General features: G+C 36.3%; 2 protein-coding genes across 2 annotated transcripts; both read left to right on the top strand.

Annotated features, from left to right (window-relative positions):
• The first annotated feature begins 263 nt into the window (after positions 1 to 263).
• On the top strand, positions 264 to 6,129 carry LOC105060084 (riboflavin biosynthesis protein PYRD, chloroplastic). Its single transcript, XM_010943676.3, has 3 exons — positions 264 to 737; positions 2,664 to 2,962; positions 5,393 to 6,129. The coding sequence occupies exons 1-3, from the start codon at positions 279 to 281 to the stop codon at positions 5,985 to 5,987; spliced, it is 1,353 nt and encodes a 450-aa protein (XP_010941978.1). The 5' UTR covers positions 264 to 278; the 3' UTR covers positions 5,988 to 6,129.
• Positions 6,130 to 8,386: 2,257 nt separating this feature from the next.
• Positions 8,387 to 11,526, top strand: LOC105060085 (uncharacterized). The gene is made up of 3 exons (XM_010943677.3): positions 8,387 to 8,796; positions 8,908 to 11,090; positions 11,209 to 11,526. Exons 1-3 carry the CDS (start codon positions 8,664 to 8,666, stop codon positions 11,281 to 11,283), a joined length of 2,391 nt encoding a protein of 796 aa, XP_010941979.1. The 5' UTR covers positions 8,387 to 8,663; the 3' UTR covers positions 11,284 to 11,526.
• The last annotated feature ends 11,025 nt before the right edge of the window (positions 11,527 to 22,551 follow it).

Genomic DNA, 22,551 nt, shown 5'->3' with positions numbered 1-22,551 from the left:
TTAATCCGATTGCTTTATTATCTACGAAGATCATCTCCTTGGAAGGGATGGAATGTAACAACCACTATAAGTGTTGCTCATTCATAAGATTAGCATCTTATCCAAGTTTAGATCATCTTTCACCTTATTATTTTTCTCTTATTTGTTATCATATATTTTATATCATCATTGTTAACAAAAGAAAAAAAAATTACGATTTTAATTTTTATTCCAGAAAAAAATTAAGATAATATCCAAAATATTGCTCCGAGCAGCCTAGGAGCCTGTCTGTTCGCACGATGGTGCCATTCGCAGACGGGGAGAATCTGCTGACCGACACCGCTGCATCGGATGGCCACCCGCTAAATCCAACGCTGCCTCCAAAAACCCTCAAAAAAATCTCTGCCCCCAGCCTTCTGAAAAAAAGGATGCCGCTCTCCTCCGTCTTCTCCCCTCTCATCGCCTCCAAAACTCCGCACCCCAAGAGCGTCCCCTCGTTCCACCTCGGAACCAATGGGCTCCGCCATCCTCCCAAAAGAACTTCTTGGCCTTCCATCCCTCGCAGCAATCGCGGCCGTTCGATCGGCATCAGATGCGAGGGGAGGGACGACTCCTTCTACATGAGGAGGTGCGTGGAGTTGGCGAGGAAGGCAATTGGGTGCACCAGCCCCAACCCCTTGGTCGGCTGTCTGATCGTTAAGGACGGAGAGATCGTCGGCGAAGGGTTCCATCCCAAGGCCGGGCAGCCTCACGCCGAGGTATCCAATAATTCTACTTGGCTTCTCTGTTTAATTGTTAAGGGTTTTCCCGGTTGCAATAGCGTAGTCCGTTCTGTCTGTCCATTCCATTTGTCTCCTGCTATTGGATTGATAGTTAGTGTAGTATCTTTAGTTCATTGATGCGTTTTTTTGGCCAAGAAAAATGTAATCTTTGATTCGGAAAAGTGGCCAGGATAAAGTTTTTTACATTTTTCTGCGATTGGATTAATAATTTTAGGATACTTATGTGTTATTAGCTAAGAAAAATGTAATCTTTTATGTTATGTAATTTGATCTTCATCTTTGTTCTGTTGATAAGCAAGAATTCGTTGATATTTATGTATTGGAAGTGTCCTATTTTGTTCTGCGTGTGTGTTCATTTTGTATAATTTGAAGGTGAGTCTTGCCAAAACAGTAAGGTTGCTCCATTATGACTTAGGTTTCGCGGGTTTGAAACATGGATCAAGCCTTGCCACCTGCGAGGGTAACGCTGCATGCATCTGGCCCTCTCTTGGAACCTCACGCACTAAGCCACCCCTTTTGTTTTTAGTTGTGTTGTATAATTTATTTGGTGTTTGGAATTTAGGACAAAAGAATAACTTTAATGATTCATAGCTCTTCTATAATTGATCTGATATTTTCTCTAGTATCCACGGGGCCCATTTTGTTCTACTTGCAGGGAATTCCTTTTCTATTTTGGGATAAGTACTTTGTAGTATTTTATAATTCAGCATCTGGATGAATATGCGCTGAATGTCTTGGTATGTGGTAAAAGTCTTTGTCAATAATGTAGTATACAGAAATACTATATTTGTATTTGTATTAAGTAGCCTTATACTACTTTTTTCCTCCCATTTGACTCCCTCTTACATATTTGGTTGAGTTTCATAGTGTATTTATCTGTAACTGTATCTTGTAAGCTTATGTTAAGTTCTATTGATTTTTCTTTTTCCTCCTGATTTCCATATATAGAGCCATTATATGCTTATCATTAGCAGCATTATTCAGATGTAACTCAATGGCAGTAGATCATATTTGCTAAAACATTTTGATTGATAATGCACATATCATAGCCATTTGTCCAATGGCCTTTCTGCTATTACTTATGACTTTAGTGTTGTTTTTTCTCTATGACCATTTTTCCCCTCGTACCCACTGAAACTCAAGGAATTAAGGCACAGAAATCAAACAGACCATGTTAAGATGGGGCTAAACTTACTGGACTGGAGGGAATTAGGTGACGAGTGCCCGACCATCTCGAAAAGAGAACAATAAGTTGATTCAAGAAGATCCAATGCATCAAATTGGACTGAAAAGCTTAGTGGCTCTCAAAATGGGTTCCATGTTCTGGTATCTGTCAAAAGAGCGGTGCTAGACTTACAGTTGGACCTAGATGAAGGGCACCTCTATGTGTTCGCTGCCAAAAAACCCTGCTAAATGCTGTACAGGTCCAAACTGTAAATCAGATGTGATCTGCAAAGCCATGAAGTTGTGCAGCTCATAACACGGGGATATGCTTTAGCCTACTGGCATGTGCATCTTTGACATTCTTCCTGCCCAAGTTATCCAAATGCATTTCTGACATGTAATGCAAGTGCTTTTAATGTAGTTCTAGCCACCGGCTTCCAGATGCTGCTGCAGCCACTCTATTATTGAGAAGCATAGAGAAAAAAAGGTCAGCATGGAGGGTCTTTTCTGACACAGTTAAGGAAGCAATCAATCAGCATTTTGCCATCTAATAAAACCTAATGCATCAACATTCATCTCTTCACCATGTTGTTCTTTAGCTTCCACATGTTGTTGATGGGCTGGGATCTAGTTAGATGAAAAAGGTTAACGGTTGGTGCCAAAAGTTTCATCTTGGAATTTTTGCAATTAATTGCACTGCTGAATCAACATACAGGAAGTTATATTTGATATTTGCAGGTTTTTGCACTGAAAGATGCTGGAGATTTGGCAGAAAATGCAACAGCATATGTTACCCTCGAACCCTGCAACCACTATGGAAGGACCCCTCCTTGCACCGAAGCACTGATTCGTGCAAAGGTAAAGAAAGTGATTGTTGGAATGGTGGATCCAAATCCAATTGTAGCTTCGAAAGGAGTGGAAAGGCTCAGAGGTTCAGGGATAGATGTTATTACTGGTGTGGAGGAAATGCTATGCCGGAAACTTAATGAGGCTTATATTCATCGAATGGTTACAGGGAGGCCATTTGTTACTTTGAGGTAAGGCAACTTGCCCTCAATCATTTTCAACAGAAAGAATGGCTATATGATTATTTTACTTGACGAAATGAAGAGGCGTTGTGATAGCAGAACTAGTGTCCTCTTCACATCCTGTTCTTGTTCTATAGAACTTCTTAGAACATTGAACTTCACATGGTGGAAAATTTGTTCAAGCCATGTTTGTTAGCTAAATTATCAAAGAAATGATCTATGTGCAGACGAAGTATGTAAACCTTTGGATAGATATATGTACCATGAAAGCCTTTTAGAACTTTATGAAATCATAAGAACTTTTCACCCAATAGAGAAACCAGAAACACACTAAGCATATGGTCGAATTTTTAAATTTATCCAATGTTTGGCATTTTTTTTAAAAAAAAGTTATAAAAGGGTTGAATGAGATTGGATATGCAAGTATTTTTTTTTTGCGAGAAACTCTATACTATCAACTACTCCAAGGGGGTGCTTGGTTGGAGGGAGTGAGGGTTTGAAATCGAAATCGGAATGGGTGATTCCCATTCCAACCATTTGATTGAGAGTCCCATTCCAATTCCGATTCCGATTCTGGAGTGGAATGAAAATGGCTCAATCTATATAGAACTTAATCGCTACTCTCCTCTATAGATTCAAATTTTTATTCCAATTTCGATTCCGATCACGAACCAAGCATTTCGGAGAATTTGGTCATTCTGATTCCGATTCCAAGCCATTTTGATTCTGATTTCGATTCCGATTTCAGTCGCGAAGTGGGGGTCTGGAATCGGAATGGGTGATTCTCATTCCAACCGTTTAGTTGGGAGCAGTCCCATTTCGATTCCGATTCCGATTCCGGAGTGGAATGGGAATGGCTCAATCTATATAGAACTCAATCTCTACTCTCCTCTATGGATTCAAATTTTCATTCTAATTTTGATTCTGACTCCGATTCCGATCATGAACCAAGCACTTCGAGGGATTTGGCCATTTCAATTCCAATTCCAAGCCATTCTGATTCCTATTCCCATTCTGATTTCAATTCTGCTCGGGAACCAAGCACCCCCTAAAGGTATATACCTGATGGGCCGTAAAATAACTGCCTTAGTTCCAAGATGTCATGCTTCAGAAGGGAATCAAACATTGGTTTCAGGAGGTTCATGCTCGAAAAAGGTAAAGATAAACCACTACTCACTATAAATCATTGTTAATCTATTTCACACCCAACTTTCTTTTTTATTTTTCTTAATGCAGTTGCCAGAAGGAGATAACCTTAATTTGTTAATCTCATTTATTGGATAAAAATCAACATAGATATCTGATCTGTGATCTCAAGGATCCCTGGTCCATTGAAAGAAAAAAAGTCTTTTTTCCACTATTATAAATCATTGGATGAGGGAGAAAATACATGTGATATATGTCTCTTACTCATGGTGAATGGACAATGTTCTGAACATGCCAAAGTCGAGTATTGTTCTTTAAATTCTTAAATAATAGAAAGAAAGAACTAGATGAACAGTCCAGAAAATATGCTGCAAAACCATGTTTGGATCTATCTGTTAAGTGTTGTTTCAGCCAGAAAGTCTGATACATCTAGATTATATTTATATATATATATATATATATATTTTAACGTTGAAGAGATTTTTTTTTTGACCTGTTGAGAAAATACAAACAGGGAGTTGGGTGAAGCCAAGTCCCTCAAAATCCAAAAATAGCAATTAAACTATTTATGATAAGTATTCGCCCCTATATTAAACCTCTTTTGGCTGACCATTCAGCATACTCATTCGCTTCTCTATACATATGAGTGCCTCTGAAAGTAGATTGCCTCAACTCCAAAGTTTATAGATATTCATCAGGTGGCATGATAGGTGGGGTCTCTCTATATTTCTTGGCTATTTGTGCTTGTAGAACAATCATAGTCTGCCTCTAGTAATGTTCCATTCATTATGCTGTGTAATCATTTGCAGTTGTTGAAAACTGCTAGGCTGATGAAAATGAAATTAAATGGCACGCACTCGGTTAAAAGGTTTCAAAATGTAGCTGCAGTATGCAGGTGGTCAAGGTATCGCATAGTGCCAAGGTGATGTGCAGCCACTCTTTGGCGCCTGTGGTTTCTGTTTAGAAAGAAAAAGTTAATAAATTTTATGGATTTGTAATAATAAGCAAAAATAGTGAAGACATTTGAAATAGCTTAGTGAAAATTCAAGGAAAAAGGGAAAATGATAGAGGATGTGGGGGGCTGCATGTTGGGAGCTTCGGCTTAAGCAAATCATGTGTGCTGTCATCATGTGGTTCATTTACATACGTTGGTAGCCCAGACTTTCCTATGTGGCAGTCAAGGGGTTGCATATGCAACCACATAAACCTTTTTAAAACAAAGCTGTTAATTTTCACATATATGCTTTTCAGCTTTATGGTTTATTGATATCTTTTATGTTTAATGAATTGCAGATATTCTCTTGCATTCAACGGGAGAGTTTTAAATCAGCTTGGACAAGGAGCAGAAGAATCAGGTGGATATTTCTCAAAGTTACTGCAGGAATATGATGCGGTTGTAATTTCTAGCAATTTATTTGCCAAAAAAACCGTCAGGTTACCAACATCACATGAGACTGGAGCCTCTCAACCTCTCCATATTATTATCGCAAGGGGAGTAAATTCATTACACCTTCCTGCTCCGACCACAGAACCTGCAGATAAGGTAGTGGTCTTGGCAGAGAAAACCATGATTGTGGAGCCAAAATCAGAAGATGTCGAAATAGTTGTCCGGGAACAGATGAGCTTAAAATCAATTCTAGATTATTGTGCCCATCAGGGATTATGCAGTGTTTTACTAGATATCAGAGAAGATAATGAAGCCCTTAAAGAACTTCTTGATGATGGTCTTGATGAGCACTTGGTGCAGAAGGTTGTGATGGAAGTTTGCCCAATTTGGTGCAGTGGTGAAGAGGCCTTTTTGGCATTTGGTAGGAAATCATTTAGATTGAGGGACTTACAAACAAGGACTGTAAATGAGAATGTTGTGGTAGAGGGATATTTATTGTAGTTTCAGTGGGGTGCATTCAGCATATTTTTTTGGCACTGTTAACTCCATTGCCATGTCAAATGATGTGGAGCTTTTGAGATGTTAGGTTGTTTAATAGGATATTGGGCATCCTATGCTAATTTATGCATATTGCCTTGGCCAATGGGGTGCTATTTTTTTTTGATGTAAAAGGGAGGCTAAAATCCACCCAGTGTGTTTTTAATTGCGTTGCAAGGGCATGCATGCCTACACACCAACAAAAAAAAAAAAAAAGGAAAAAAAGAAAAGAAAAGAAAAAGTAAGTCATTTACTCCTATTTGAATTAAATTATAAATTTTGATTTGCATCCTACTTCGAACTTTCAGGCATTTCCTGTTTGTTAATTTAAGACAGAACCAACGAAAGAAGTCTAGACATGGAAGTGACATACATTTGGCTGCTAAATGCTTCCATTGACATGTGTGGTCTGAACACCTCAACTCATTTACAGGTGAACCTTTATCATACCAGCACCTTGACGAAGATGGTGGAGGATTGATTTTTTTCCATTTTGGATCAATATCAGTAAAACTCATCTTCTGCAACTGCTGCTATAATCTCAGAATGACCTCTATTCTGGTAAAACTATAGAAGAAGCTTTTGTGTGGCACCAATCCAGTGAATGTAGTGCCATTGCCTTGACTCTTCTGGTCTTCAGAATGTCTGGCTTGTGATGAAGCATCCTTCCCTCTGATTGCTTTGAGGTAGTGGAACATTTGGCTGTTGTAGTTTTCATTCACATTCTTTTGTTCTCTGGTAAGGTTCATTCACATTCCTTTTGGTAGAAAGAATCATATAGTATTCTACGAGATAACTTGATCTCAAAATTAGCAAATTAAAGCATTTTCTGCAGGTTTGAAGAAGTCTTTCACACAGGTTATCAAATCTGGAAGGCAGAAAATTTCATTACTAAGGACAGGAAGTGGGATGTCAATAAGCTTTATGTTTTACTTGAATAGAAGAAATGGACCATTACTTTTTATTAGTTACCAAAAGTTCGATTCCCTCAATTATAGCCTCAACTGGTTGTTCGTTATAATTTTAAAATTTCAAAATATTCGAATATGGTAGTCCATCTAAATTCTAGCTATTAATCGGAGGATCCTTCACATGATCTGTTCGGCTTCCTTTATGATCCATTCTGCTCAATTTCATTGTTTTCGCTCCCAACAACGACCATTCATGTTACAGGGGGGAGAGAGAGAAGCACATATCCGTACTTTGTGAGGCTCAGATTGTGGTACACTTGCAATAAAACATGTTTAAGGATATTAATTAATCAAATAAATGCTTATAATGTTTTAGCATTTTATTTAAATTATCTAAATTACACATAGATAATATATTTTGTTCTTGTAAAGAATGTTTATATTTCCTAATTTAGTTAATAAACAACTTCTAGTTAACCAAAAATGAGAATTAAAATTTTGACATGCATGATTTTTTTTTTTTTTAATGTTGACATTTAAACTCTTTTTAGAACTATAAATTCAAATAAACTGTATTTGTTGGCAAGGCCCGGTCCATGAACAAGTCTATTTGCACCCAGGATCCACACTTGTTTGCCTCCCAAATTGTTTGGATCTCACTTTCTCTTGATTTTATTCTCCTCATCTTTCCAAAGATCTCAAGCTCCCCAAAACCGGTAACCTGCTAAAAGTCTATCTTTTCATCTCTTCAAATGTTGATCTTTTATCTCTATCTATTTCTCCGGAAGTGGTTACCAGCTGAAATGGGTAATTCTTGTTCTTTTACCCCTTTTTGGTTGGACAGTGAAGATTTAGTTTACCTTAAAATTATCAAAATACAAAAAAAAAAAAAAAAAAATGCAGAAGCAAATCCCATTATATGTTATATAAACAGGATATTGCTGGATTAAGGCTTTAGTGAATTTACTTTATGTTCCCTTGGAAACAAATAAATCAAGCTTGAATCAAGTTTCAGTTCCACTTTGAACTGTTTGATTTAACATTGAATTGGTTATAGTTAATGTTACGATTGTTGAGCAAATCAATTAAGTTTATATTCAGCTCAGTTCAAAATTAAGCTTAAATTGAACTTAGAATAGTAGCAAGGACATTAAATTTTATCCAACTGTTCAAACTTAAAATTAATTTCAAATTAAGCTGGATCATATCCAAGTCCAATCAAGCTCGGCTCAAAAGCCCTAATTTGGCCACTAATAATGATAAGAAAACATTGTAAGAACATAACAACACCGCTAGTGTTCTTCATAGCCAAAGAATAAAAAAAAGAAAAAGGAAAAGAATAGTAGTGCTCTTATTTTTTGAAATATAAAAAAGGAAAAAAATCTTATTGCGACTTATAATGTATTGGACTCGGGAGGACTCCCGTACGAAAGCAACTATGCGGGCACCATAAAGTTGCGTCGGTGCGACGAACAATCTCAACGGTCAAATAGTAACGTTCGGATTTATCCGGCTGATTTAAACCGAAGAACCGGGCTCCAACGGTCAATTGTTTTAAAATAGAAAAGATAAACTAGCCGTTACACCCGATACCTTTCCATTTCTACACCCCGAGATCCCTCTCCCCTTCCTCTCAGCATCCCATCAGTGATTTATTTCCATTAACTGTCCCTCGTTGCCCAATTCAAAGTTCAAACAAGCAAACTCCAATTCCGGTGGAACAAAGTCAATGATGGATGCCAGATGTCTCTCTCCTAATCCATCCAGGCCCCTAAACCTCAATCCCAAAACCCCAGATAGCAGCACCAATAGCATCAGAAAGAGCACAAACTCTAATCCATTCAAAGCTTCCAATCCTTCAGGTAAAGAGCACTTCTTTGAAACCTTGTCAAGCTACACTTCTTGAACATTTTCTTTGTATTTTTCCTTTGAGAATTCCCTTTGTTGATTTTATTTGTGATTTCCTTTCACAGATGTACCTCAGAAAAATTCAGGATCCAAGGCCGGGGCAGTGCCTTCATCTCTGCGCTCCTCCTTTGAGCAAAAGGAGAACGAAAGGGATCTGAACTGCTCGAAGACAGCCAGGGTGAGATCCCCTGTAATGCCTTGTTCGAAGGGTGTCAAGAACTTCATGGCCCCAACAATTTCTACCTCTTCCAAGGCCATTGCTGCATCCCCAAGGAGGAAAATCCTCGCCGAGCGGAACGAGGTCGTCAGGTCTTCTCTTACTTCAGTTTCTGATTCACATGAATCTCTTGCAATGGAGGAGGTTGTCTCGAAACCACAACTTGGTTGTGGTTGTGACCCTCATACACTCCATGATGCTGCAAATTTACCCAAAGTTTCATCTGATCAACTGGGTTCAAAGGATATCGTGCCGAAACCTGAAATGGGTTTCGGTTTCCAGGAAGTCTCGGATGGTGCTGGCGCCACGAAGGTAGACCTGGAAGTCAAGAACCTGCAACCTGTCATAATTTCCTCCTTTTCTCCTTCACCAGCTATTTCTCCTTCACCAGCTATTGCTCCTCCGGATGCCGATCCATCCATGCCTCCTTATGATCCCAAAACCAATTACCTTTCCCCAAGACCTCAGTTTCTTCGTTACAGACCCAACCCTCGGATTGAGCACTATCTCAACCAAGATGGTGATTTGCTCGATATAGGTGATGGGAAGCAGCTTGAGGATAGCTTTTCCTCTGAAACCTGTGAGGCCACCTCCAGTCAGACTGAGGAAGTACAACCTTCTGACTTACAGAAGGATTCCGAGGAAGTGTCTTCTTCCAATGAGGTGGAAGCTATGGAAGCCACTGATGCAACCCTTGTTTCTAAACCTGAATTCATACCCGATTCAAATAGTAAACATATTAAATCTCTCTCTTTCGGCAGATTTAAGTTCACTCTCCTTCTTCTGGTCCTGGCCATCCTGTTCCTTTTGGTCCCCTTGTCTGATTCTCCGACATTATCTCCTGCTTCTACTGTGTTGAAAGCCCCAGCTTTATGGTTCTTTGAGGATCTGCCTTTTAGAAACCACTTGAGTGCTTCTATTGTGAATCTCAAAGAGCTAACTAGAAGCTTGGGACAATGGTCAGTTAATTCATTTTCTTATTACACTAATGTGGCTTCTCTTCCAAAAGAAGAGGAATTTAGTTTGTTTCATCTAGCTAACTTAACAACAGCCTTAGTTATGGATGAAGGTCTAGAAAATTATGAACATTTTATTCAGAAAACTGAGATGGTGCAAGCTTTTAAGAAAAATATGGGAGAAGAGAGTAATGGAGGACATGAAATTGAGAGAAAATCTCAAGTGCAAGACGATGATGCTGAATATGAGACAGTGAGGATGGAAATGGAGCGATCTGAAGATTTGAGAGAATATATCATGGAATTTGATGAAGAGAAGATTGAAACTGAGCTTCAGGAAGATCAGAAAGAAGACAATAATGCTGTGGAATTTGAGATGGTGAATAATGTTGAAGAGCATTCTATGAAAGATGCGGAACAAGGAGGGAATATTCAAGGCATTGAAGATGAGAAGAATATTGAGGTGGAGCTTTCCCGTTCTCATGATCTTGTGACTGAAACTGAAACTGTAGGCAGTGAAGATGATGGTAGTGATTTCAGTTCCCTTTCTCAAACAAAGCCTTCTGATTTTGACAGTCCCCCCATAGTTGGTAATAAGTATCAAATCTCTAGTAGCCCTAATTCAGAAGAATCTATGATTTATGGATCCGAATATGAGTTTGCAGCACCACTGGTATTGGGAGTATTTTTGGCAGCTGCAATGTTGGCAGCATCCTTGGTTTTTCTGCACATCATGAAGCAAAAGCATACTGCCAGGGTGGTGACACCTGAGAAGCTGCCACCCCATAAAGTGATCTCTACATCAATTTCTGGTAGCAGTGAGAGCTACATTGATAAAAGGAGACCTTACCATCAGAACTCTCCAGTGGATGTTGAGATGGTGGGTGACTCAGGTCCTTCAGAGCTGAGCACTGGTCTGTGCAACAGCTCATCCATTGGCCGGGGCAGGACAAAGAGAGCCAAAGAGGAAGAGAATTTGAGTGATGAGAGAAAGCTGAGGAGGGATTCTGCAGTATCGTCCTCTTCAATCTCTTATGGAAGTTTCACCACTTATGAGAAATTATCTGCTAAGAAGGTAAGAGATTAATATTTTCTTCCTGTTTTTATGGCTGAGATGCAATGTGCTTTTACTGTACTTCAAAAAAAGGATAAGAATTAATTGACCTTAAACTGCATTTTTTGTCTGTATATAGGGATCTAGAGATGAAGAGGCTATGACTCCAGTAAGGCGATCAAGCAGGATAAGGAATCAAATTATATCTCCATAAGGAGAATATGAAGCCTTACTCTAACTGCTCATGTGATCTGACCTCAAAGTTGTCAACATTTATCACCCCAGCTGTGTTGTGTTTCAGTTCCATGTACTGTTGTTTAGCTTCATTTTGTTTAATCAGTTGTGTGAAGTATTGTAGGAAGTGTTCAATGAACTAACAGCAGTGTGCTGTTCTTTCTATTAATATTGTAATCTCACACTTTCCCTATTTTCTAAAGTCCATTTATGTGATGGTGCCTATCAGCTACTATTACAAACTTCATATGCTTTCACTTCTTTTGGGGATATCAACCTATGCTCTATTGATATGAGAGTAGCACGTTCATATGATTATGATACGCTGTGTTATGCAAAGCAGAAAGATGATACTAAATGCTTAAAACTTGGCTACCTCACTACCAATTCATTTATATGCGAAGTAGAACCTGAAATAAAATAAGGAACCTAAATTTGTGGTGCCACAAAGATAGTCCGCTATTTGAGAGAGAGAGAGAGAGGGGGAGGAGATAGAGACTTTGGTTTGGTGTTGCGAAGAAAAGAGATGCGAACTTTGGTGAAAGCTTTACCATAGGGGGAAAGTGGGGCACATGACCCATAGCTGAACCAGAGATTAATTATTGGTTGCACCCAGATCTACCAGCTTAGCAATAGACTAAACCAACCACAGACCAATGCGCACGGAAAATTAAAAAAAAGGGAGGAAAAGGAGCAATACAAGCGTGCGCATTGGTTTGTGTTTGGAGCAAATGCAGGTTGGGGCCATGGTCCCACAACAACAACCAATTAGAAAACAAGATAGCATACTAGCTTAGTTGGAGCCCATGATTATAATAATTCATTAGAGCCTTCCTCCCCTTTTCTTTATTTTCCTATTTTGTGTCGTTCCAATGGACCTTTTAAATACCAATAAAAATAAAATTCTTCTTTGAATATGTTAATAAGATCACAATTATCAATGGCTTACTAATTTCTTTTCCTCACTTTAATCAAATTTAATTGAAATCCATTTTATAACAACTGCATGTTAAACATCATGCATCGCGTGTGCCGGAAGAGCAGTAAAAATTGAGGTGACCTCACTTTTTTTTTTTTCTCTTGAATGTCCGATGAATTATAGAATTACTTAAAAGTCTAATTATATTATATAAAATAATATGATCCTTGGAACACCAATATCTAGGGCTCGAATGGTTAGGTCGAAGTCATATGTCATCTGTCACTACAGGAAAATATATTTTTTGCGATGGTATTTTACCGTCACTAATAATGACTTACCATCGCAAAAACATATTTGCGACGGTCTTGCGACGGTATTTTAACTGTCATCATTTCGACCGCAGTAAAAACTTCACGATGGTGAAATACCATCGTAAAAAATTTTTACGACAACTTTTTACGACGGTATATGCTTGCGTCATAAAAAAGGGTTATATAAGATATATTTGTGACATTTATTTGCGATAGAAGATACCGTTGCAAATAACTTTTTACCACCGTATTTTACCGCGCAAATAAGTATTTTATTTTTATAACAACTATAGCCGTCGCAAATAGTGGTAGTAAAAATTTTTTTATTATAGCAATCTACTGTCGCAAATAGTGGTAGCAAAAAAAATTATTTTTTACAGCATTTTGCCGTCACAAATAGTGGTAGCAAAAAAATTTTTTTCTTTACAGCACTTTACCGTCGTAAATAGTGATAGCAAAAAACTTTTTTTATGATCTTCGATACATTATTTACGATAGCAAATACCGTCGCAAAAAATATAAATTATATTTTTATTAATTATATTTATTTTTTTATTTTTTTATATAAATGTGCCTATGAACTTGTAACCATTATTGATACACCTGCTTATCAATTAGAAAGAAAATAAAGTATAATACTCAAATATTGAAAATAAATTCATTCAACCAAAAATAACTTGAAATGCATTACACAATATTAAAAATTCATCCAGATTTTACTCAAACATAACATAAGTATTCAAGTAGATATCCATTGTCCAAAATACAATAAAAAGCAAAACAGAACAAGAAATTCGCTTGCTTCGTCTTCATGGACTTGTACCTAAACCTGAAAATAAATAAACAATATATATTAATTTAATAAATTATTATAAAAAATATATAAAATGAGATCACCAACAAAAATAAATTTTTTAGAACAAAAGTTACAATGGAATCCACTTACAATTTCCAACTTCCTGTACCAAAGGATGTGCCAACAATATGAACATGTTCATATTGTTGGCACAAAGGTCTAATGCAAGAAATTATTATTTTTTATACTACACAATGGTCAGATTTACTTTAAAACTAGCAGCCAGCTTGAAGCTACCAATCATGCATAACATTTCAGTTTTTATTATCTTTCTCATTAAAATGGCTACAACTATTCGAGTATCATCTTGTACCCCCTGCCGACACCAAAGTCGGTAGCTCTGAAACCAAAAAAGTTCAAAAGACTTGAAAGGGAAATCAATTCTGCAGCCTAAGATATTCTGAATTGTGATGAGCTAAAGGCCTCTGGAATCACTTGCAAGTATTGATTCAACAGTGAAGCAATAACCCAACCTACATTTTTAATGGACCAATACTACCAATGCTTTCTCTCAACAAATCATCATTATACTCATAAGCACAAGGTCTTTAATTTAATCACAGGAACCATGCAAATATCCCACCACATTCACCTCGAAAAATGATTCTATGCTTCTAAAACAACACAGGGAATCATGTTAAAACTAAGAGAATATATTCTTGAATTTGGGATGAGTAAGCAAAAGTAGTTGGAGCAAGATTGCTACTTAATTAGTCAAGCTATGTATGATAGCCTATATAGTGATCATGGGGGCCATTTTCTGCCACTTTTTTCAATACTGATTTACTTTTAACAATATCTTCTCCAAAAAAAAAAAAAAAAATCTTTTTTCTAGATATATTGGCAATATGTGTTTATAATATCGTTATCCATATATAAAACAGTGTTTGTCACTGAAACGACATGAATTCACCATGCTGTTGTTACATTATTATAAGTTATTATTTGCTGTTACAATATCTAATAATGGAAATAAATATGTATAAAAAAAATAAATAGCTGAGTTACGGTCCATTATAATCCAGCAACAGCTCCAATGGTTTCAGCCCTCGGCATAATGTAGCCACAATGGCATCAGTAAACCTTGTTCACAACTGTGCTTGGAAGAGAGCAGAGACAACATCAAAAGGTGGAGATCTATTTACTACTGAAGCTAGATAATTTTTACTTACCAAAAAAAGGCTAGATAATTTTTTAAACTATATGCAAAAGTACATAAATCTCGCATCATTTTTTCAGGAGGTAAAAGCTGTAACTGGTCCAATACTCATTCCTATGAAGCTGCTGGAACTAGAAAGTTTTGCCAGCTTTCATGACTGTGAGCTCATGAAAGCCCACCAATCAATGTCCACAAACTTACAGACCTGTTTTGTTTTCCACTGTTTCAGTTCTGTAGTTTAATGAGTGTCTTTTTCTTCCTCTTTTCCATGGGAGTACCAAGGCTGATACATCATGCATCAGACCCAGATATGTGAGAGCTATAGTCCATAAATAAGAAAACAGAAGGCCAGGGGACCTAACAATTGGTGGGTGATGCTAGCAGCTCTATTTTTCTGTTTTTTTGCCCTTTCTCCCTTTCCTTAGGGTAATGAGGTTGATAGATCGGACATAAAAGCCTCCTACCTACTCTATCATTAAGGCTCCAGAATCCTCACGAATTAAGGTATCATCCGGCAGCACTTTCATTTTTTTTTATTTTTAGAAATAAAAATAAAAAAATTAATTTTAAAAATATAAAAGCTCATCACACTAAAAGAAAAGAGAATTCGGACAACAAGAATGTCATCACAAACCTCATCAGGCACCTGAGTGAATCTCTCATTTTCCGATGCATGTGTTTGGTGAGCACTAGATGCATCTGGAACCTATATATTATAAAAAGTTAAAAGATATAAAATTAATTATAAATAATAATCAATTAATATATAATATAAATCTAACTAAATAAATAAATCATACCTACCCACTACTGGATGGCACCGAATGAGGAGTACCTACTGGACTATGCACAAAAGATCCACTCGCCATCTGAGCACGCATCTGATGGAACTGTGCCTCCAAGTAGGAAATCTTGTCATCAAACTCAGTCCGAAGCTCATCTCGAATCCTCCTAATGGTCTCCTCTGATGGTGCCTGATTAGATTGTTGATACAAACGTCGTTTTATCATGCTCGAACTCCAAATATGCATCCGTCCATGTCCATCTTCTCCCATCACCTCCACAAAGATACGATCTTTTAGTTCTTGTGTGCGCTCATCCTCAGGTACCTCCTCAAGTCGTCGTTTCATCTCCTCCTGTAATAAAAAATTATAATATTGACATTAATATATAAAATATACTATATGTAACGAGAATTTAAATTATGTACTTACTATACACTCTTGTGCATCCGCATAGATGACACCCTGCTTTGAAGTACGTGTTCTAATAAACACGCTTAATCGATCTGTTTCTAATCCCTCTGCTTCCATCTATTAACATAAATAATCCAAATATATATAAAAATTTATACTAAAGTTATATTTAGTATAAACTTATAATATTTTAAATATACATTTGCTCTAATAACAGAAAATGAAGTTCTCCCTGTCTTATGCAAGCCTCCCAACATCTTCCTGTTATTTTTGTTTCGTGCACACTGTGCCTACAAAAGTTATTAATCTAATTAAAAATATAATATATAATTTTATTATATAAAAAGAAACTAATCACAAAAGAATAAGTACCTGGACATCTTCTTGTCTCCAATAACGAACAAGTATCTCCCACTGATCAGCTTTCACATGCGGAGGAGGTCTAGAGATAAGATTTTCTTCCCTCTAGTGCTCATCATAGTAATGACGCTTGATATAAGACTTTCAATTCCTCCACATCTCACCAACCGACCTTAAATAATTTTCTCTATATTCACTAGGGGCATCTATGTTATCCTACAAAATTAAAATTTAACAAAATTAGTAATCATATAAAATGTATGAATATAAAGGACAAGAGTACTTATTTCGCATCTCCTTCCAAATATAATCTATAACTAAATACATAATTATAAAATAAAATTTATAAATATATTTTACCTGCACCTCTTTCCAAATGTGGTCTAGAATATATTGGGGTATTTCTGTCCAAGATGCATATGTCAATGGGACATATGTCTCATTTTTCGCTATTACCCCTAATTGACTCTTGAACTTACTTGCATTGGACCCACAAGGTTGCATATGAGCATCAAATACCAAAGAAACTTTCTGACCCGTGCCTCAAAACTCAATACCATGAGCTGTGCCTTGACCTCTTCGTCTAGAAGTTGACTGACTCGAAATATCTAATTAGTATCTAAATACAATAATCAGATAAGATAGTACAATAATTTTAACTTTACATAAGTAGAATAAGTGATTTCACCTGCAACATCTGATGACTGTGGCTGAGATAATGTGGTCTCTGATCGCTGTCTATGTGGCTGAGTATTATATGCTGAAAATGATTGTTGCTGTGACTCATCATGATTGGACTGAGATGATGAATAAGCCTGTAATCTATCCAACATGGATACACCACGTCTCCTCTTTGGAGCCATCCTATATGTAAAATATAAAAAGTAAGCATCATCTTCATCTTAACTAACATATTAGATGCATAACCATCAGGGACTCTGACATTTTTTAGCACTTTTAGGAAGATATCTTTGTCATCTTTGGACATTGTAAAACAAGCTGGAGGCAAATAAGCCTTACCAGACACTCATTGTTATGGATGTAATGCTTTTCTTATACCCATTTCTTGCATATCATATCGAGAATTTAAATTATCCTTGGATTTTCCCGTAACCCCCAATATTGTCCAAAGTATATTGTCACATACATTCTTCTCAATGTGCATGACATCAAGATTATGCCGAATCAAATTATGCTCCCAATATGGTAAATCAAAAAATATACTCCTCTTTTTCCATCCAGACTTTTTTCCACCTGAAGTGCCTTTTTGATTTTCTTCAATTTTTCTCTTTACGAGGTCATTCTTTTTATATTCTGTGAGCACTCCATTCAATTGATTTAGTATATTACAACCTGATAATTTCACAGGCTTCCTTCTGTATTCTCCTTGACCATTAAAAGATATTCTATCTCTTCGAAATCTATGGGTATTCGATAAGAACCGCCGATGCCCTCTATAACAAAATTTTCTACCATGTGACAACCATGTTGATTCTATTTGATTGTAACAAGAAGGACATGCAAGTTCACCTTTTGTACTCCATCCAGACAAATTTGCATATGCAGGAAAATCACTAATTGTCCATAATAATGCAGCATGAAGTTGAAACATCTCTTTTTTTGATGCATCATACATAAGTACCCCTCTCTCCCATAATTCATTTAGTTCTTCAATCAATGGTTGTAGATAAACATCAATCTTATTGTCCGATCCTTTTGGTCCTTCAATAAGCACAGAAAGAATAAAGAAAGGTTGTTTCATAGACATCCACGGTGGTAAATTATATGGTATTAGAACAACAGGTCAAGTGCTATGAGCTATAGACGTTGATCTAAATGGATTAAATCCATCAGCTGCTAAACCAAGTCTAATATTTCGACAATCTGCAGCAAAAGATAGATTTCGTTCATCAAAAGTTCTCCAAGCAATTGAGTCTGCAGGATGTCTTTGAACACCATCTTTTGTTCGTTCCTCCTCATGCCATCTCATTAACTTTACAGTTTTTGACGACATAAAGAACTTCTGCAACCTCGGCTTCAATGGAAAGTACCGCACTTATTTTGCAGCAATCTGATTATTCTTAGTAGTATCATCATTTGAATCTTCTGTAAATTATTTGTATCTAGAGCTCTGACATATTTGACATTTATCATGTCCTTCATCTTTGCCTCTAAACAACATGCAATTATTGGGACATGCATCCCATGTCTCATAAGTAAAACCCAAATCCGTGGTGATTTTGTTTGCTTGATAATATGAATTTGGCAAGCATACTCCTTCTGAAAATGCATCATTCAACAATTCTAGTAACAATGTAAATGACTTATCTGTCCATCCACTTAGCACTTTCAAATGTAGTAATCGAACAATAAATGACAGTGAGGTGAATTTCATGCAATTTGGATAAAGTGGATGTTCTGCATCTTCAAGAAGTCTAAAAAAATCTTTTATTTCTTGATTAGACCCCTCGTGACCCTCATTCTCCATTAAATGATTAAATTCCATATTGTCATTTGACATTAAGATTCCAGTTGCCTCTTGTATCATTCCAACCATATCATCTTCCATATCAAAAAAATCTCTACTTCCACAGTCTTGGTTAGACCTAGTAGAATAGTACGTCTCTCCATGATAAGTTCAAATCTTATATGTCGTCAATAAATCTTTTGTAATAATATGTTGTTTCACTACATGTCGGTTCTCAAGAAAATGATTTTTACATTTCTTACACGGACAATAAATCTTTGCATCGTCTGTCTGATTAACATATGCAAAGTCTAAAAATTTATTGACCCCCTCAATGTATGTAGGTGAAGTCCTTTCTTACAAATCAATCCAACTTTTATCCATAACTACTATCCACTGATACTGTTATCGTTATGTATTCCCTGAAAACCATATACAATAATTTCTTTATAAACATCAAAAAAAATAAAATTTATGAGGATACATATCGAAACAGATACAAACTTCTTAGTAATATGAAGATGATCTCTTAAAATAAAAGAAGAATAAAATACTAAATAAACTTTATGCAGGAGGGTCTAATTTTAGACCTTTCAAAAGAAAAAGAAAAATATACTAGCAAATCTCTTTCACATATATGACATGACATACTAGCATAATAAAAAGAACCTTGACAAAAGGAGAGGAGTGAAGAGAGATTAATTTGTTGGAGTGGGTAGCCGAGAGAGATGGGGAGGGCTCCATGCTGTGACAAGGCCAACGTGAAGAAGGATCCTTGGTCTCCTGAGGAGGACTCCAAGCTTAAGGAGTTCATAGAGAAATATGGGACTGGTGGCAATTGGATTGCCCTCCCTCACAAGGCTGGTAAGAGAGTGATTGAGGTCCTTATCTCTTTTCCTTTTCTATACCTTTCTTCTGGCTACCTGTTTAAGAGGGAACAGACGTGATCTTCTTTTAATAGGAGAGAGAGATTTGGTGTCATTATGTGGATGATGGTAATTTGGTTGGTTTGATTGTTGACAGGGCTAAAGAGATGCGGGAAGAGTTGCAGGCTGAGATGGCTCAACTACCTGAACAATTAACACAATTAGATTTCCAAATGAAAGGAAAGGAAACAGCAATAGCGCCTCTGTCCTATTCTACAACTACTGACTGTGGACAAAGGAGGAAAAATCTCATTACCAGCATCGACTGTGGAGGATCTACAACTACCGAGCCAAGAAAAATTGAAGACTCCTTCATAAGGTCCTATTCTAAATTGCTTGGTAAAGCCTCTTCAACGATATCAATGGCAGACTGAAAGGAAAGTTCAGGCTTCTATTCCAGAAGAGTGAGGAGCCGAAGTTTGAATGGGCTTTGGCCTCTCTCTCACTTGAAGAAAGATAGCCACTGTTCTTATCTACGCAATTATGTGAGAGCTGTAGGAGCATTTTTCATCTTCATTTCAGTGCTTTGGTCTACCATTTTGGAAAGCAGGGGCAAGCCAGGCATCATACATTTTCGATTTTGTCAATTTACATAATAGTCAAGCTTCTCGCTTTGCTTGCTGTGAAAATGATCTTCATAATCAAGTTCCCTACTTAACTAACAAGCAATGGAAGGCCTCGAATCCTCTGTTTATCCAACATAGATGCCGCAACCACAGGTGCTGGATAACCCATATATAGAAAAATTAAGGGTTAACGGAGACCAAGACTGGAAGATGGAACAAACTATATATTCCCCATTAATTTGTTCTCTCTATTCGGTTGACATCGAAGAGGGAGAGAGCGAGAAGGAGAAGGAGGAATCATACCTGACCGGGCTAGGGCACGCCGAAGAGATTGGGGGCTACGTCGTGGGGAGGGGCACGATGGAGAGATTGGGGGGCATGCCGAGGTTTGGAGCGGCACGATGGAGAGATCGGGGGGCACGCCGAGGTTTGGAGCAAAAGAGGGGGAGGAGGCGCAGTAGGGTTTGGAGAGGAGAAGAGGAGACTGCGGTAGGAGAGGGGAAACTGAGAGTTGAGCGCGGGCGATGGGATTGGTTTTTATTTTTTTTTTTTTACCACGATGCAATGCCATCGCAAAAAAGAAAATTAGGCGCGATGTTAAAAAGTGTAAGCGGGAGATTTTTTATCACGACAAAATGCCATCGCAAAAAAAATATAAAAATTATGGTTTGATTTTTTACTACTACAAAATATCATCTCAAAAAAAATATATATATATATAAATTATAAATTATTTACCACAGTATACTGTCGTGGTAAAAATCGTAGATTATTTATCACGGTGTATTACCGTCGTAAAAACTCTACTTTTTACTACAAAATTTGATTGCCGTTGCAAATAGTAATTAAAATTTATATCTTATTTACGAAGGTTTTTTGCCATCACAAATAATTTTTTTGCGACAGTAAATCAACCGTCGCAAATAAGTCCATCGCAAAAACATCTTTTTCTTGTAGTGTGTGCAGGCCTATCTAACTCAAATTTGACCTGACGTCGACTCATTTGCCCCTAATTGATTTGTTGATTTATTTAAGATGCACTTGGTTAGTTATTAAAAAATATATTTTTTTTTAATTTTTAAAAAATAAAAATTAAAAAATAACGTTAAGTAACATTATGAAAAGAAAAAAATCAAAATCAAAAAATTAAAATAATTATTTTATATGTAAAATATTTTTTTTTATTTTTTAAAATTTATTTTTTTTTTTTATTTTTGTATATCTAAAATGTCAAATCAAAAAATAAAGAGTCCGAATCCTTCTCTCTCGTTGAGCTCTTCACCTTTCCACTCCCTTTCTGAACTTTTTTTCCTCATCGAGCTCTTCATCTACCATCCCTAAATATTGCCTTTTGCTTTATAGCAACGTAGTTACCAAACATATATTTTATTTTTTTATTTTTATTTAATAATAAAAATTTAAAAATATTTTTTAAAAATTAAAAATAAAAAATAAAAAAATATAAGCTAATGCACTCTTAGTGGTCAGGCCTATTTATTTCTCAATTTATTATTATATGGACACATGACAATTCTTTTTGATTGTTTTGAACTGCTAATTGCACAAGTAACAACTATTTTTATTTACAAAAGTAACAGATTACAATGTTGGAAATTTTTTAAAAAATATAATATTCAAATCTAAGGTTCATATTTTTATTTCTAAAATTATATTTATATATTTTAAAAGAGAATTATTTTCTACCTTTATCTCCGTGAAAAAGTTTTTATGTACCACATACAGTGTAATAAAATTGATGTGAAATATACCATCCAATCACATTGAAATACGTAGTCATCATTTTCTAGCATGTATTTAATAGCACATTTAATACCTATAGTTTTATTTTTTCGTTTGAAATTTTGAATGATGAAAATATCTCTTCTCTTCTAAAAAAATTATAACATGCTGTGGTCAAATTATAATTTTTTACATACATAATGCCATAATTATTCTTTCAAAAATTATAAAGACAGAAAGATATTTTTATCATTGAAAATTTATAAATTTTTTAAATAATAAAAATATTTCATCTTTTTTTATGGCATCATATGGGCAGGAAGTAATAATTTGACTATAGCATGTTATAATTTTTTTAAAAAAATATTTTTTTATTTAAAATTTTAAATAAAAAATAAAATATTAAATATACATTGAAAAGTGATGGTTATATAGTTCAATCAGATGAGACGGTGTATTTTTTCTACATCAGATACGGTGCACAAAGAATTACTCTCGTACCTCCGTATCCAAATCTTGGCCCAGCCCAGCCCAACTTAGTGTCAGGTAACCCACCTTAAGTCCATGGACGGCGTAGATGGGCCGTAGCCACTGACACCGCCTTACCATGGACCGCGTAGGTGGGCGTACCCACTAACCGCCTTAAGCCCATGGACGGCGTAGATGGGTCGGGGCCGTATGATCAAAGGTGATTTATAATTTCAGGAATAATAAATAATAATAATAATGCTATAAAATGCCGGTT

This window comes from Elaeis guineensis, chromosome 6 (assembly GCF_000442705.2).
Source record: "Elaeis guineensis isolate ETL-2024a chromosome 6, EG11, whole genome shotgun sequence".
Taxonomy (NCBI): domain Eukaryota; kingdom Viridiplantae; phylum Streptophyta; class Magnoliopsida; order Arecales; family Arecaceae; genus Elaeis; species Elaeis guineensis.
The sequence above is the reverse complement of the archived record's forward strand: the minus strand, read 5'-3'. Positions and strand labels throughout refer to the sequence as shown.